At 43.0% G+C, this 17,373-nt stretch overlaps 1 protein-coding gene across 1 annotated transcript in view; it reads right to left on the bottom strand.

Annotated features, from left to right (window-relative positions):
• Positions 1–1,974: 1,974 nt before the first annotated feature.
• LOC122790500 (collagen alpha-1(XXVII) chain B-like) overlaps positions 1,975–17,373 on the bottom strand; it is a 2,222,694-nt gene continuing 2,207,295 nt past the window's right edge. The window contains exon 17 of the mRNA XM_044058048.1: positions 1,975–2,033. Within this exon, the coding sequence (XP_043913983.1) occupies positions 2,029–2,033 (5 nt within the window). The 3' untranslated portion in view covers positions 1,975–2,028. The remainder of the gene's footprint in view (positions 2,034–17,373) is intronic.

The raw sequence follows: 17,373 nt of genomic DNA, 5'->3' as shown, positions 1-17,373 counted from the left end.
GTTGGATATTAAGGATGGGAGCACACATACCACCTGGTTTAAATGGTGCCTTCACTTTAAAACCAATGCTTAGGTTTTTACATGAGCAGGTATAATTAATTAAGATGGTCTTGTGATTTATTGATGAGTTGATGGCATCTGTGTATATGTGTGTGTGTGTATGTGTGTGTGTGTGTGTGTGTGTGTGTGTGTATATATATATATATATATATATATATATATATATCATCATCATCTTCTTTCGGCTGTTCCCGTTAGGGGTTGCCACAGTGGATCACCTGTCTCCATTTCTTCCTGTCCTCTGCATCTTGCTCTGTCACACCAACCACCTGCATGTCCTATCTTACCACATCCATAAACCTTATCTTAGGCCTTCCTCTTTTCCTGTTACCTGGTAGCTTCATCCTTAGCATCTTTTTCCCAATATACTCAGCATCCCTCCTCAGCACATGTCCAAACCAACGTAATCTTGCCTCTCTGGCTTTGTCTCCAAACCTTCCAACCTGGGCTGACCCTCTAATATACTTATTCCTAATCCTGTCCAACCTCGTCACACCCAATGTAAATCTTAACATCTTTAACTCTGCCGCATCCAGCTCTAACTCCTGCCTTTTTGTCAGTGCCACTGTCTCCAACCCATATAACGTAGCTGGTCTCACTACCCTCTTGTAGACCTTTCCTTTCACTCTTACTGGTACTCGCCTGTCACAAATCACTCCTGACACTCTTCTCCACCCACTCCATCCTGCCTGTACTGTATTCTTCACCTCTCTTCCACACTCACCATTACTCTGAACTATTGATCCCAAGTATTTAAACTCATCCACCTTCGCCATATCTACTCCTTGCAAACTCACCATTTCTCTATCCTCCCTCTCATTCACACACATATATTCTTAGTCCTGCTGACCTTCATTCCTCTTCTCTCTAGAGCATATCTCCATCTCTCCAGCATCTCATCCACCTGTTCCCTACTCTCACTACAGATCACAATGTCATCTGTAAACATCATAGTCCACGGGGACTCCTGTTTGATCTCGTCTGTCAACCTGTTCGTCACCATTGCAAATAAGAAAGGGCTCAGAGCTGATCCTTGATGTAATCCCACCTCCACCTTAAACGCATCCGTCACTCCCACCGCAGACCTCACTGTTGTAACACTACCCTCGTACACACACACACACACACACATATATATATATATATGTATGTATGCATGCATGTACACATTTCTGTATATATATATATATACATATATATATATATATATATATATATATATATATATATATATATATATATATATATATATATATACAGAAATATGTACAAGCATACATATATATATACATATATATATATATATATATATATACTATATAGATATCTATATTTATATCTGCACTACACATCCATCTATCCATATTTTATATAAAAAACACCACGTGCATGCATTTTAATCTATACACTTGATCTTAGCCAAAAGGCTGAGAAGCAATACACAGATAAGCAACAAATTGAAAAAGGGACTCAGTGAGGAAAAGTTTGCCACTGAGATTTTTTTTTTATATTTTTATGTTATTCTAACAGACCTCTATGATGGAACGTAGATGCAAACTTTAAAAAATTAAGAGTTTGTAAATGCTTTTTGTCTTATGCCAGAGTTCATGAGTTGTGCTTGCTTGCAGCCCTCAGCTATATATATATTTCTACAGTTTCTGCATAATCTAATTGACCAGATTCTAAAACTTTGCTTGCAGATTACTTTATAATGCTTCTGTGCCTTCTACAACTGCTAGACTTATAACTAAAACATTAAGCAGCTACTTAAAGTGCCAGTCAATACAATACAAACAGGACAAAAATTACTGAAATCATTCATCACTTTACTCACTAAAGAGAGAACAATAGTCATTCACAGTGATACAAAGGGACGTATTTCAGCCAGAAATAAGCACTTTTAAAAGGATAGTACTTACCCGGTCCCCTTGGAAACCACTTTCTCCTGGTGCACCTGGCAGTCCTTGATTACCCTGGGCACACATGACCAAAAAAAGTTAGAGCAGAAAAAAGAAATCAGGGTCTTTATCACTTACATACAGAAACAATCTTCACAATTAATTTTCTTTTTTGTGCACCAGTGATAATTACAAATGTGCATGGAATTACCTATAGTCATCAATCCTTGCATTTATGTTTCTAGTTTGTGTCACAGTTGTTACTAATTTAACAATGGGCAATTTGCTTGAATTATTACAATTACTGGCATTTTTGTTTATTCATCATAGTCTCTTCTGTTCCTGCAGTCCTTCAACCACAGTGTATCATACAAGGGTGACTGACACAGCCTTCCAATAAAAGGTTACTACATAAGTAGTTGCTAGGTTTATAGTCCAAGGGACCATTGGTGAAAGAGTAAGCAAATGAGGGCTGTGTGAATTATCCTCTGTATCATAGTATCTACATCTCACAGACATAACCCTCTATGCCAACCGCCAAAACTGAATTATGATGTCTCTGTGCAGTCTTCATAATAGTACTGCTTGTGTTGGCACACATTTCCATGTGTTACAGAACAGAAATTCTACACACCTCCTACAACACAAATATAAATACCTGTATATGATCTGAAATTATCTACATGAAACAGAAGCACAGCTGTTCTTTAAAAGGCTGGGCAAAATGCCATGTTAAATGATAGTTCACTTTAAATAAAAGGTCACTCTCTTGCTAACATATACATAAAAAACAATGATTTTGGCACTCACTGCACTGTAAGTTGACTGACAGTGCGTACAGCAACACTTGCTGTTTGTCCACACCAGACAGCTCACTAGCACCACAGATTAACATCAGATTTACAATATAACACTGGCTTGAATCATTACTTACAGACTTTAGAATCTATCTTAAAAAGAACAATGCAAAGCACTTGGTACAATCTTTGAAGCAGACTGACTAGAATGGATGGGAATGGCAGAACTTTCATGACATTTCTTCCAGTTTCAGTTCTGGCATGTTTAGGTGTTCAAACTTTTAACTGAATTTAGTGGTGTACTACTGTTGCAACTACTACGCTACTGTACCATCCTGAGTACTTCACATACATTACAAAACAACAGTCAGTGGGAGTCTACATACATCAGGAGGAGAATTAAGTAACTGCTGTGGAATCCCACAATGAGATACATAGTTTTGTTGTATCAAAAAACAAATCATAACAAAAACAATAGCTGAGTTTTGTTCTTATATAAACCATGATGCAATGCAATGGATGCAGTTAGCTATAACGTGTGTAATGCCTGTGGCCACACCATGTGAATCACACCTCTCAAGTTATGCTTCTGAAACTACCTCTGCATCACAAACTCTCAACCCCAAAATACATATCGATTATTTATCAGCTACATGTACTTCAAAGAATGTTTTATAAAACATGCTACTTTGTTACAAATAACCCTGTACATTATTTGTATTTTTTGCATTTTTCTGCATTATGCACCAGAACAGAAATGTATATGAGTATGTCAGTTCTGTAATATTGTTGATTTTTTGATATTTTCATTAGTTGAGAAAAGAAAAAAACTTTACAACTCAAACTATATTTTTTTACAAATTCCGTTGATATAGTCAATATTAACTATCAAGGAAAAAAGTTATATACTCACCATAACGTTCCATGTTTGTAGTCCATCTCGCATTTCATTCTTACAGATGGATTCAGAGCTGATCCTCGGCTCCAACTCGGCCGATTACAAAGCTCAAAGTTGGCTTGTGGCAAGGTAGAAATCCCATAATGCACCAGTAACAATCCCCAGATCTTGTTTGCTGCTGTCTATAATAGTGATATAAAGGTATTACCACAAGGAAAAACAAAGATGAAAGGTCTCCAACTCTAAGGAAGATAGACACTATCTTGTCTCCAGATCCTCCAAGGATAAATGGACGGGGGTAGATGGGTGGGTTTGTAAGAATGAAGGGTGAGATGGACTATAAACATGGAATGTTATGGTGAGTACATAACTTCTTTATGTTCTGTAATCCTATCTCGCCTTCATTCTTACATATGAGACAGCGTCCCTAGCACCTTTTTTTTGGGTGGCTCACGAGAATATACTCCTAAGAACCGTGGAACCAAAGGAGGATCTACCCCTGGAGGCCAAGTCCAATTTGTAATGAGTAATAAAGGTGTGAGGAGTAGCCCAAGTTGCTTCTACACATATACTGTCCATTGGAATTCTGTCTTGAAAAGCGGCAGATGTGGATATAGACCTGGTGGAATGAGCTTTAATTTTAAATGGGAGTTCTTTGCCATTAGAAGAGTAAATAAAAGATATGCAATTTGAAATCCAGTTTGATAGTGTTATCTTGGAGACTGGCATTCCTTTTCTTGTCTCCGAAAAATATATAAATAATTGGTCTAATCTCCTAAACTCTTTGGTTCTATGTAGATAGAAAGTACAGTTGTGTACACTTACCATAAATGTAGATGTTCGAGTGTATTCACTGTTGCAGTCATCACATTTGGGTTATCTGCCTGCAGGTAGTCCTCAGCAGCCCTGGATACCAGAGTCTTCGGATTTCTGCATCGGATGCTGTCGCTTCTTCCTTAATGTCAGGTCATCAGGGGTATAAAACATGCAGCCGATGCCATTACATCAGTTTTTCTTGCCCCAGATGTCAGGTGCCCCCACAATAGGAAGCAATTAAATGGTATGGTAAACCCCCATCAAAAAGCAAATACACAAGAAAACATAAATATACCAACAAGAAGGAAAGGTAGAGCCAAGAGAAGTCAGGGGGCTGGAGGGGGGCTGGAGGGAGGGTAACCAGGACTGCAACAGTGAATACACTGGAACATCTACATTTATGGTAAGTGTACAGAACTGTACTATGTTCTTCATGTTTCACTGTTGCAGTCTTCACATTTGGGTTGATTCCCAAAGCTAAGGAAGGAAGGAGGAAGTTAAAGAGCATTAGGGCCAGCTATCAATCTCTGCAAGACTGCAGTGGCAAATCCAGCTCTGGATTTAGAAAAAATAGGCATGTGGTAATGCTTAGTGAAGGTATGTACAGAGCTCCATTTAGCAGCTTCTAGGATGTCCCTGGTAGGGACTCCTCTGAGAAAAGCCGCAGAGGTAGATGCAGCCCTGGTGGAATGTGATCTTATCCCCTGTGGGGGTAGGTTTTCCATGGCGCTTGTTGCAGAAATGAATGCAATGGGCTATCCATTTGGAAATGGTTTGCTTTGAAATGGCCTTCCCCTCTGCCCCTGCAGCAAAGCTAACTTGCAGCTGTACAGATTTTCTGATAGGCTTAGTACTGTCCAAATAGAATCTAAGTTGCCTGTGAACATCCAGAGAGTGCAGTATTCATTCCTCTTTGTTTTGTGGATTAGGGAAAAAGTAGGCAAATGAATAGACTGATTTAGGGCCACAGTAGACACCACCTTGGGCATAAAGGAAGGATTGGTCTGGAGGGAATTCCTGTCCGCATGGAAGATAATGAAGGGTTCCACTGCCATGAGGCCCTGTAATTCAGACACTCTTCTTGCTGAAGTGATGGCTAGAAGGAAGGCTGTTTTCCAAGAAAGGAATTTCAACTCTGCTGTAGCAGCTGGCTCAAAGGGGGGAAGAGTGAGCTTTTCCAATACAAAGTTAAGGTCCCAGGCTGGAGTGGGAGCTCCTCTGGGGGTCTTAAATTTTTGGCCCCTCTAAGGAATTGCTTTAGCAAGAGGTGAGAAGAGGGGTCGTTCAGTATTATAATGTCCTGAAATGGCAGAGGCATGGATTTTAATTGACGAGAAGGATAGCCCCTTGTGGAGCATTTCTGTTAAGTACTGTTGAATATGAGGTAAGCTGGGCACCGTTGTGCCCATCCCCTGAGCCTGGCTCCAGGAACAGTATCTTTTCCACTTTTCAGCATAGGATTTTCTAGTACTAGGCCTCCTTGCCTCCAGAATGACATCCAGTACCTGCTTACTGGGGGATGCTAGAGGAGAGCTCAAGGAATTAGCCAGCTGCACGGTTCAGGGTTTGAAGTTGAGGGTGCAGAATCTGGCCCGCCTGCTGGGGCAGCAGGGAAGGGGTATGAGGCAGGTGCCATGATTGTAGCAGTGTCATACTGCACAAGAGGGGGTACCAGTGCTGGTGTGGCCAGTCTGGTGCAATCAGTATTGTTCTTGGCTTGTCCTGTGTGATCTATAGTAGAACCTTCGGGAGGAGAGGCAGAGGGGAAAAGGCATAAACTGAGAGGCTTTCCCAGGTAAAGGACAGGGCATCCACTTTCCAAGCCTGACTGTGGGGAGTTCTTGTGCAGAATTTGTTCAATTGGTAGTTCTGAGGGGAGGCAAACAGGTTTACCTCTGGAGTCCCCCATTTGTTTCTCAAGAGGTTGAATATTTTGGATTCTAGCTTCCATTCATGTGGGTCCATGAGATTTCTGCTTAAGTCATCTGCCAGTGAATTTAGTTTGCCTGGCAGGAATTGTGCTTGTAGGTGTACTTGGTAGCTCAAGGCTGTGTCCCACAGAGCCATGGCTAGTCTGCAGAGAGGATACGAGTGGGTTCCCCCTGCTTGTTTAAATACCACATAGCTATGGTGTTGTCTGTCTTTACTAATAGTTGTCCTGGAAGAATACGGTCTTTGAAGGCTGTCAGAGCATTCTATACAGCTAACATTTCTTTTTGATTGATATGCAGGTGCATCTGTCTCGGGTTCCATTTGTTCTGAATGCACTGCCCTGCCATGTGAGCCCCCCATGCATAGTCTGATGCGTCTGTTGTTAGGGTTTGGGCGGTCGGGGGTAGAGTGAAAGGGAGTCCCTTGTTGTGGTAGCAGGCCTCTGCCCACCAGAGGAACTCTGTCTTTATACAATGAATGATAGAAATCATTGTTTCCAGGTCCTGAGAATGTTGACACCATAGGCTTTTTAGATACCATTGGAGTTTCCTCAAATGCAGTCCTGCATATGGAATTAGTAGAATGCAAGAGGCCATGAACCCCAGAGCTTGCAGTATTTTCCTTGCAGATAGCTGGGGTTTTGTGACCAATAGTTTGAAGCAGGTTGTCAAATAAACTTGTTTCTCTGGATTGAGGAATGCCATCTGGGAAGTTGTGTTCAAGCTTGCTCCCAGAAATACAATCTGTTGGCAGGGTACTAGGTGAGATTTCTTTTCGTTGATGGTGTACCCCTGTGAGGTTATAAGTTTCTTTACGAATGCCAGGTGTTATAATAGCAAGTCCTGGCTTTCTGCCTGAATCAGACAATCGTCCAAGTATGGGTAAATCTGAATATTTCTCTGCCTGCAAAATGCAATGGCTGGAGCTAGACACTTTGTGAACACCCTGGGTGCGGTAGATAAGCCAAAGGGAAGTGCAGAGAACTGAAAGTGCATGGAGCCCGCCCTGAAATGTAGGTATTGTCTGCAGGATCCTCTTATTGGGATGTGCAGGTAAGCTTCCTTTAAGTCTAGGGTTGCCAGCCAGGCATCCTTGGCTAGCATAGGTAGAAGCTGTTGAAGAGTTAGCATTTCAAATTTTGGAACCACCAGAAAGGTGTTGAGAATAGACAGATCCAAGATAGGATGCCAGAAATTGTCTTTTCAGGGTACCAGAAAAAGTCTTGAATAAAAATCTTGTCCTCTTTGTTCTGCTTGGACAGGTTGAATAGCCCTGATACTTAGAAGAGAGAGAACCTGCTGTTAGACCTCCGCCCATTGATTTGGGGGTAGGTCTGGCCAACCATTTAGGGTTGGTAGTGAGTGGAAGTGGAATCTGTATCCTTCGGAAACTATGTTCAAAACCCATTTGTCCTGGGTAATGAGTTCCCAGTTTTTTGCATGTAGGGCGAGCTTTCCTCCTAAGGATCAGGTAGTTGAGCAGGGCTTGGAAGGTTTAAGGTTAAGTCATTGTGCCATTTTCCATAGGGGGTGGCTTACTACTCCCTGCTTTGGAAGTGGGAGCCCCCCACTGCTTAGATCTGTGCGTAGTCTGAGACTGTAGCCTAGGTGGTCTGCTGTTCCTGGGTTTGGACTGGGAAGGCCTGGAAGGGACTGGAAAGGACCAGTTCTTTGAAGGCAATGCCTACTGAATCTGGGAAGCTGTACTTGTAGGAAATCTTTAACAGTTTGCATAGATTTAGCTCCATCCTTTTGAGGACTTCTACTTTGTTGCCAAAAAGGTGGTCTTGGTTTAAGGGAGCATCCAGTAATTTAGCTTTAACATGATCTGGCAAGTTTTGTTCCTTAAGCCAAGCATGCCTTCTAAGTACAGACCCAGTGACAACAGTCCTGCAAGATGCTTCTAAAGCGTCAAAACCACATTGTAAAGTATGTTTACCAACTTGTTCTGCAGAATGCATTAAATCCTGTAATTCTTTGTGTTCAGCACAGTCAGGAATCAACATCATTTTCTGCCTAAGTAGTCCCATAATATGCTGCTGATACTTTAACATATGAAAATGGCAATTTAAAGCCCTAATGGCCAAAGTAGCAGAAGTGTATACCTTCTTACCCCATCTGTCCAAGGCTCTAAAATCTCTATCAGAAGGGGTAGGATTTTTGGCAGCAGTAGCCTTAATGCCTTTTGGTCCTTGGGAAATGGTCTCTGGATCCATAGAAGGATTCTTGAAGAGGAACTTGTGAGAGTCGGGTACTCTGTAGTACCTGTCAGGTTTTCTGGGAGCTGGAGGTAAAGTGTCTGCGGTAAGGCTAGATTCCAAGAAAGCATAATCTACAATGTCCAGAACAGGAGGGATAGCTAAAGGCCTGTGTTGGGGTAGGAGTAAGAATTCCCCAAGTCTCTTTTTGGGCAGAGTAATCCTGGCTTTCCCAGCGGAAACGCTCCCTAAGAGTAAGCAAGGTTTCACCAAAAGAAAAATCTTCTGGAGGGGAAGCAAAGGGAATGGAATCCTCTGCATCAGAATCCTCATAAGTAGATAAGGGAAAATCCTGGTAATCAGAAGGAGCAGAAATATCAGATTCCTAATCAGAAGAATCAGAAAGAAAATCAGTTCTAAGTCTCTTGGGGGGGGGGGGGCTGGCTTCCCCTAATTAAGGTAATACATTCTTCATCTTACATATGGGCCTGAGCCTGCAGTTTGGTCGTCGGTTTTCTAGGCATAGTGTGAGTTTTTGGCCAGGATGAAAACGATGGTGTCAGTTTAATATGAATGTCTGTTGGCCTGAATACACCCTCAGAATCCGGTGCCTGTACAGAGGCTAGGGACCCATCCGAGGTCGCGACATCCGCAGGTTCCATAGTCAAAGAAGCATCTTGCAGCATACCAGACTCCGAATGGGTCTCAGTAGGGGCCTGCAAATCTGAAGTAGTGGGTATCAGGGGCTCCAAAAGCATCTCACTGAGTACCGGCGGACTGGCGAGTAGCTTAACAGATGCGTCGTCGGCAGTTTTGGACCTATGCGGTCTGTCTCTGTCTTTATCCTTACGTTTTTTCAGAAGATCAGTAGTTGCATGGCTTAACAAAGCCATTTTGGAGTACACAGATCGAGTATGAAAGTAACTGGCTGCAAAAATAGCCCGACGACAAATAGTTTGGGTGTTGAACAAGACACAAAACCGACAGCGAGGGAAGTCATGGTCTGGGCCTAAACAAGGGATGCAGTAAGAATGAAAATCTCTGTGCGGTACTTGCTTTCCAAAGGTAAGACAATTGTTAACTTTTACTGACGTCAGTTAGAGCAAGAAAAAGGATCCCCAATGGGGTACTTATCTTTTTTGAAGACTTCTGGTCTGAAACTCGAAAACGAAAATTTCAGGAGCCGGCCGACTGGCCCTTGCGAACCGCTTCTGCTTCAGGCACCGCACGGCAAGAAAGACTGATGTAATGGCATTGGCTGCATATTCAGGCTGGCTGAGGGCTACCTACAGGCAGATAACCCAAAAGTGATGACTGCAACAGTGAAACACGAAGAACATCCTTGACTGTCTGTGTACATCAAGTTGATGAAACTTATATTGCACTTTGTTTGTATGGTTTGGAAAAAAGACTGGCAGTTCAATAGTTTGATTAATATTTGACTGTGGACAAATCTTGGGGACGAAGGAAGGGTTAGTGCAAAAGGAAACTCTGTCTCTATGAAATATCAAGTAAGGAGGTTTGACTGAGAGTGCTTGCAGCTCTGGCACTCTTCTGGCAGACGTAGTGGCTACCAGAAAAATGGTCTTCCATGAAAGGAATTTTAAATCACATGTATGTGAAGGTTCAAAAGGCAGTGAGGTAAGATTTGAAAGAACAAAATTTACATCCCAGGGAGATACAGGTTCTTGAAAAGGAGGTCTTAATAAGGTAGTGCCTTTTAAAAATGATTTTCACAATCTGTGAGCCATAAGATTAGGTTCATGCTGCCCCAAATGAAAACTGGAGATAGCTGCTAACTGAACTTTGACTGTAGCAGCAGCTGATTCCTGATGAAATAGTTTGGTTAGAAAGTCTAACACTAAGGGAATGGAGGCTATGTATGGATCTATGTTCATAGCTTACTAGCGTACAATTTTCTCTCAGAAGGTTTATGAGAAGATGTAAGGATATGAGTAATCACAGGGGAGAAATCATGAAGCCTGACTAGGGATGGAAGTGAGGCAGCCACGATGTCAAGTTGAGGGTGTAGAGACAGGGATGGAACGTACCTGACATATGTGTCAGAAGGTCTGGTACTGGGTCCAGAGTCCATGGATCATCTAGAAGGTGAGGCCCAAGAAAAGGGAACCAAATCTGATGAGGCCAGTAAGGAGTGATGAGAATCATTCTGCTTTCCAAAGTCTATGCTTTCTGGATAACTTTCGATATTAGCAGAAAGGGGGGAAAAGCATAAAGAAGTCCCGAGGGCCAATTGTGGACAAGTGCATCTCTCGGTGTCTCCCCAGGGGGGGATAAGGGTGAAGTAGCTGCTGCATTTGGTGTTCATTGGGGTGGCAAACAGATTGCAGCAAGGCTGTCCCCATTTGCGGAAATTCTGTTCCGTGACTTTCTGATTCAGAGACCACTCATGAGGCATCAAGATTGCCCTGCTGAGCTTTTTGGCTACCACATTGGTTCTCCCCGGGATATGCGTTGCAACTAGAAAGCGTTGGGGCCATATCGCCCACTGCCAAATACGGACAGCCTCTCAACATAGGGGGTAGGATCTGGTTCCTCCTTGTTTGTTTATATACCATACCACTGACATATTGCCTAACTGGATTGTTATTGTCCCTAGGGGAAGAAAGTCATGAAGTGCTTGCAACGCTAGTAGCACTGCTCTCATCTCTAGAACACTGATATGCAAGTGAGCCTCGTGTTCTTGCCATGTGCCTTGGACTGTCCTTCCTAGATAATGCCCCCCCCTAATCTGGGAGGCATCCGTGGTCACAGTAGCAACGGGTTGGCGAGGAATGAATGGTCTCCCTATCGTTAGTTGATTGGACTGGATCCACCAAAAAGGCCCTTTTTGCAAGATTCAGTTATTAAAATGGGATGAGACAGAGGCAGTTGCTTAAGGGACCACTGGGAAAAGAGTAGCTACTGAAGAATTCTCATATGCAGTCTGGCTAACGGAACTAGGGGTATAGTAGAGGCCATGGTTCCCAGGAGTTTCAGCACTGTCTTTGCTTTGACCTTGTGTTGGGGAAGCAGGCTGTATATTTGTTGTCTTAGATTTTGCACTCTGTTTGAAGGAAGGTGAGCCATCATTGCGACTGTGTCTATTTCTGTGCCTACAAAAGTCACATATTGAGAGGGCGACAAGGCAGACTTTTCCCAATTTATAGTGATGCCTAACTGAGTACAGATTTCGATGGTTGAATTCCTGTCTTGTAGAAGTAGATGCCTGGTGGTGGCAGTCAGGAGCCAGTCGTCCAGATATGGAAACACTTGGAATCCAAGACGTCTCAAGTGAGCCATTACTACCGCCATGCATTTGGTGAACACCCTGGGGGCTGTGGTGAGACCAAAGGGCAGAGCACGAAATTGGTAATGACTGGCTCCTAGCCAGAAGCGTAAATGACTCCTTGATGCTCTGTCCATTTTTATGTGGTAGTACACATCTTGGAGGTCTATGGAGCACATCCAATTGTCTTTCTCTAATAGAGGGAGAATAGACTGCAGTGTTACCATTCAAAACTTGGACTTCTTCACCGATTCATTTAACTTGCTGAGATCCAAGATGGGCCTTCAGTCCCCTGTTCATGTTGGCAGTAAAAAGAATCTGGAGTAAGTTCCGAATCCTATCTGGTCTGCGGGGACAGTTTGGATGACTCTCTTTTAAAGCAACTTTTGGACTTCTATAGTTGCTTGATCCCTGTGATTGGGTGGAACACCAGGGATTTTCTTGGTTAGAGGAAGTGGAAAAGAGTATGGAGTATCCTCCGGAAATTATCCTTAGTACCCACTTGTCTTGTGTGATGTCGTGCCAGGCTTCTGGGTACAAGGATAACCGACCCCTGACTGGCTCCAGAGAAGCGCAGCCAGGTCTCACTTCAGGAGCACTGATAGGGACGTCCACAAAAAGAATCGTAGTCACCCTAGTGTTGCGGACCCCCCCCCCTGCCTCTAGGGCAACATCTATCACTATTTCCTTCTCCTCTGCCTCTGGAGAAGGAATCACCTTGTACGTCTGGGAAAAATCTCTGAGATTTCTTGAACTACATTTTTCCCCCTATCTGATATGGTCTAGAAGGGACGGAAACACGTACTCCCACGGCAGAGAGAGTCTTCCCTTCCTGCTTGTATCTGGTGAGTGTGCCTTTTACCTTTGTTCCAAACAAAGAGGAACTGTCAAAGGGGGCATTGGTAATGTAGATTTGAATGTAGATTTGAAATGCTCCACAAAATTACACAAACACATCCAGGAGTGTCTCCTAAGGGAAACTCCTGAACCCACTGCCCTGCTCTCTCCATCTGCTGCGTAAGATATCAGCCTCATGGAGGAGTTAACAATAAAATTTAAGGTGGACAACTGAGCAGTAACCTTCTCAGGGACTCCTTCGGTTAAGGTACCTTGGAGAGTATCTCCCAGCTCTTTTAGGAGATCTCTTTGAAGCCTAGTAAAATGGGTGAGGTAATTCAGCGATCTGAGTGTAAGGCTGCTGAAGAAAAAATTTACTTCCCGTATCTGTCCATCGTTCGAGACTCTTTGTTCAGTGGGTAGACAGATGAGGATGTCTCTGCTAGTTCCTTCTTTGTTGCTGCTGCCAGCACCATGGCATCTACAGGCACAGCTTTGGTCAGAAACTCTTTTTCCTTAGGAGCTGAAAGGAATTTGTTTGGCCTTCTAGGGACTGGTTCCACGGTGTCAGGAGTTTCCCACACCTATCAACTCACCAAATCTAACAGCTCACCGAAAGGTGGAGACACCCAAGAGGTTGAAGGTTGAGACCAGAAAGCCTTCAGGTACACTGACTCCTCATCAGAAGGGGTGGTGGTGGGCCAGCCACCTCTCTGTTTCAGGATCTCTAGGATATCTACAAAGGAGATATCATCAGAGGATGACCTAGGGGACCCTTCTGTCTCCTCGAGGTCAGTGTCAGGGGTGATGGACTCATCAGGGGACTCTATGTGCTTCCTCTTGCAAGTTCTCTTCTGAGGGGGCTCCTCAGAAGGGTATTTTGGGGAGGTCTGGGAAGACTGGGGGCCACCCAAGGGGGGCTCCTGAGGCTGCGTGTCTCGGCTATCAAGAGAGAGAGATGGTGCTGAAACAGAGGTTGGAGCTTGAGGGGGAAGAGCATCAGTACCCTTGTGTAGAGCTGAAGATTCAGACAGCACGCTCCTCATCATCTCGAAGGCAAATCTTTCCAGCTCCAAGGACACCACCGGTTCCAAGGAAGCGGAAGTAGCCCCTGGCTCCGGAGCGATCGGCTCTGAGACAGATGAAGGATCTGAGCTCAGCGGAGCCGATGCACCAAGAGGTAGGTTTGGAACTGAAGAAGTTCTGTCCGTGCGTCCCCATCGGGGCTGACTGGTGAGATTCGTCTCCTGGACACCAGGGATGGTACCGAAGGTGTCAGAGCAGAACTCGGCTCCGAGACAGCCACTTGGGGTGTTGCAACTGATGGTTTCACAACAAACTGCACTGAGAGCTCTGGCTCCAAAAGACCGGTATGGCTCGGAGAAACAGAAGCAGGTAATACGGGCTTAGACGGCTCCGGAAACAATTGGGTCGGAGCCGAGAACAAATTTGCTAGTGCCGACGACTTCAAAAGTCTAAGCACCCCCCTTTCAACATCCTCCTCAGAAAGACTCCTAGAGGATCTGGAAGATAAGGGATCGAGATCTCTGAAAAATTGGAGACCTAAGTGTCAGGGATACTAGTAATAAGTCTTTTGACCAGCTCCGAGGTAAGGATCCAGCTATAGGTTCCAAAAAACTTGGAGCCGAAACTGGAAGGTCTGTATCAATAACCTCAACCAGCTCTGAAGGCACAGGAGCCAAAGAGGTAGAAGGTTTGTCAATTTTGGCAACTTTCTCTGGAGGTCCTGATTTAGTAGTTGGTTTAGGAGAATGTCTTTTCACCGACTTAACCTTCTCTTTTTTAGAAGAGGGAGACCTGGAGTGAGAAGAGGAAGAACTAGCTAAATCCTCCTCAAAGGAAGGTTTAAGGAGACCTTTCAAAATCAGTTTGTTCTTCCTTTCCTGGAGAACCCGGGAATTAAAAGAATGGCAAAAAGTACATGTCTCCTGTAGATGTAAGGCTCCCAAACAATACACACAAATACTATGCCCGTCAGTCAGGGACATATTTTGTGAGCATTTTAAGCATTTCTTAAAACTCGAAGGTTTATGGTCTTTAGTTTCCTTAGACATAACTACCAGAACAACGACTATAAATGTAGACAGACAATAAGAAGAGAGGACAAGGTCCTCTAACGTAAATGGGCCTAGCCCTGCTCAAGAAACAACACACAAGGGAGAAAGGTAATAGAGGACTAGGTCCTCTAACTTAAACGGGCCTAGCCCTGCTGAACAAACAACACACACGGGAGAAAGGCAATAGAGGAATAGGTCCTCTAACTTAAACGGGCCTAGCCCTGAACAGAGGGGTAGGAGAGATAGATAATAACAAGCAACAGGAAGTAAAAAAATATGTCCTAACTAAAAAACAGACCTAAGAAAATTTAACAATAACTTTCACAAGAGAAAACGATGGGATACCACTAAGGGAGGCCTGCAGAAGCAATGGCCAACAATTAGTAACAACAATTTGCACAGAAACAATTTGCAATAAAACTGCAGAAAACACACACTAATTAACTACTCGCAAGTTAACAACAGTACGCTATTAATACTAAGTTTACAGTCAAAAAAGAATACTATCAATATTTGAAGAAAAATATTCCAACTTAGCCACGGCCAAGAAAGAGAACACTTCTGAACTCAGAGTGGCAAACGAGATGTGGGGATTGTTACTAGTGCATTATGGAATACCTACCTTGCCACGAGCCAACTTAGACACTTCGAGCTTTGTAATCGGCTGAGTTGGAGCCGAGGATCGACTCTGAAGGCATATATAAGAATGAAGGCAAGATAGGACTACGGAACATAACAAGTTATAGTACAAAAATATAAACTGTCAACTATATTTTATGTATTATATTATAATAAACAATATAATAATGAAATAACTATATACATTGTCTACATATTGCTCTCCTATATTAAATAATTATTGCTATTATCTAATGTCTGATATTCTACAGCATTCAAGTCCCAAGTGCACAAAGATTGCTGTTATGAAGCTGGGGGACTTGGGTAACTTGAAGCTCAGGTAGGCTGTCACTTATCTTGTACTCCAACTCAAATACAAGTTCAAGCAAGCAGTTGCTGTAGCTTATCCATACGCATTATTCGAGTTCTAGTGAGGTAAGTGTGGCAGGTGTAGGAGTGGAAGGGGGTGGGAGTGCATATTATGTCAATGGTCAAGAAGGGGGATTTCAGGTTTAGGGAGCAGGTTGGAGGGATTTTAGGTTTGGAGAGCAGGAAAAGAGTTTTAGGTTAAGGAGCATGAACGGGATTTTAGGTTTAGGGTGCGAGAAGGAAGTCTTAAGATTAGGACTTGAGAAGTGAGTCTTAAGATTATGTAGGGAGTAGGGAGCGGGAGGGAGGATTTTAGGTTTAGGGAGCGGGAGCGAAGTCTTAGGATTACGAAATGAGAAGTGAGTCTTAGGATTATGTAGGGAGTAGGGAGTGGGAGGGAGGTTTTAGGTTTACGGAGAGGGAAGGAAGTTTTAGAGTTAGGGAGTGAGAAGGGTGTTTTTAGGGTTAGGGTTCGGGTTCTGGTACAGCTATACAGTTGTGCAGGATGTTTGGGTGGTACTAAGTAGTTATGGGATATCAAGTTATTGGGACTTAGAACATTTAACATTTCAAGCACGTGGCAGTGAACAAGTGTGTTGTTAGCAAATTTCGTGCAAACACTTGCAGTAGACCCATCTAATGCCACTTTATGTTATAATCATTTGCTATGGCACATGCTTAATTACAGTGTGAGATACTGCAATACTGTCCTTTATCTTTAGATAGAGGTTATTTTCTGATTTATATGAGAAACTACAGTTGTAAAAGCAACCTTACCATAACAGTAGATGTTTGAATGATCACTTCTGCAGTAGCTTTAGCTATGTGCTCTCTGTCTCCTTTCCAAATATCATCTCATCTCTCATATTTACTGAAAGTTGACCTACTTTAGAAAGTAATGTACATATTGTACATTAAACTCTGATTGTGCATTGCACTCTGTTCATTAGAATGTATGTTATGTGTAACTAGTCTGAATTATTCTGTTATTGCTTACACTTCTGCACTTTTTTGTTTGTGAAATGTTTTGTATTTCACCTGGGCTAAGCCTGAAATTGGTCATCATTGATCAGTGCACTACTCCAGTAACAAACCAAAAAATAAATAAATATAGGCCATTTCGTGTATAGGATATGGCATCCAGCCAGCTTCCAAGGCTTAAGGGCACCTTCTACACACCCAGGCAGCTGACAGCTTGAGCACAGCTGTAGAAAATCAGTGGTCTAAGCACTTCAGAGATTGCATGCCACTGAAGACCGCTCCTCTTGCAGGCTTCTGAGAATCTGCAGTTGACTAGCAAGTCTCCATCGCTGGGGAGATAAGTTCCCTTAAGGGAAGAAACCTTCTACCATGTAGTTTATGACAGAAACAATACTTTCATCTGTGAAATTGCTTTAAGCTAAGACTTTTATGTTTTTTACACTATCATGAAATTTCTCCGTCAATTGATTCTACTTTTTACTTTAGTGTGAAACTTATTAAAAGGACGGCTTAAATGATTTTTTGTGGGAAAAAAAATTATGTTTTGTTTGTGTCTTTCGGCTTTTCCCGGTTAGGGGTCGCCACAGCGGAACTCAGGTCCGC

This window comes from Protopterus annectens, chromosome 16.part0 (assembly GCF_019279795.1).
Source record: "Protopterus annectens isolate FY-2018-M chromosome 16.part0, PAN1.0, whole genome shotgun sequence".
NCBI classification, from domain to species: Eukaryota; Metazoa; Chordata; order Ceratodontiformes; family Protopteridae; genus Protopterus; species Protopterus annectens.
This window is presented reverse-complemented; position numbering and strand designations above follow the sequence as displayed.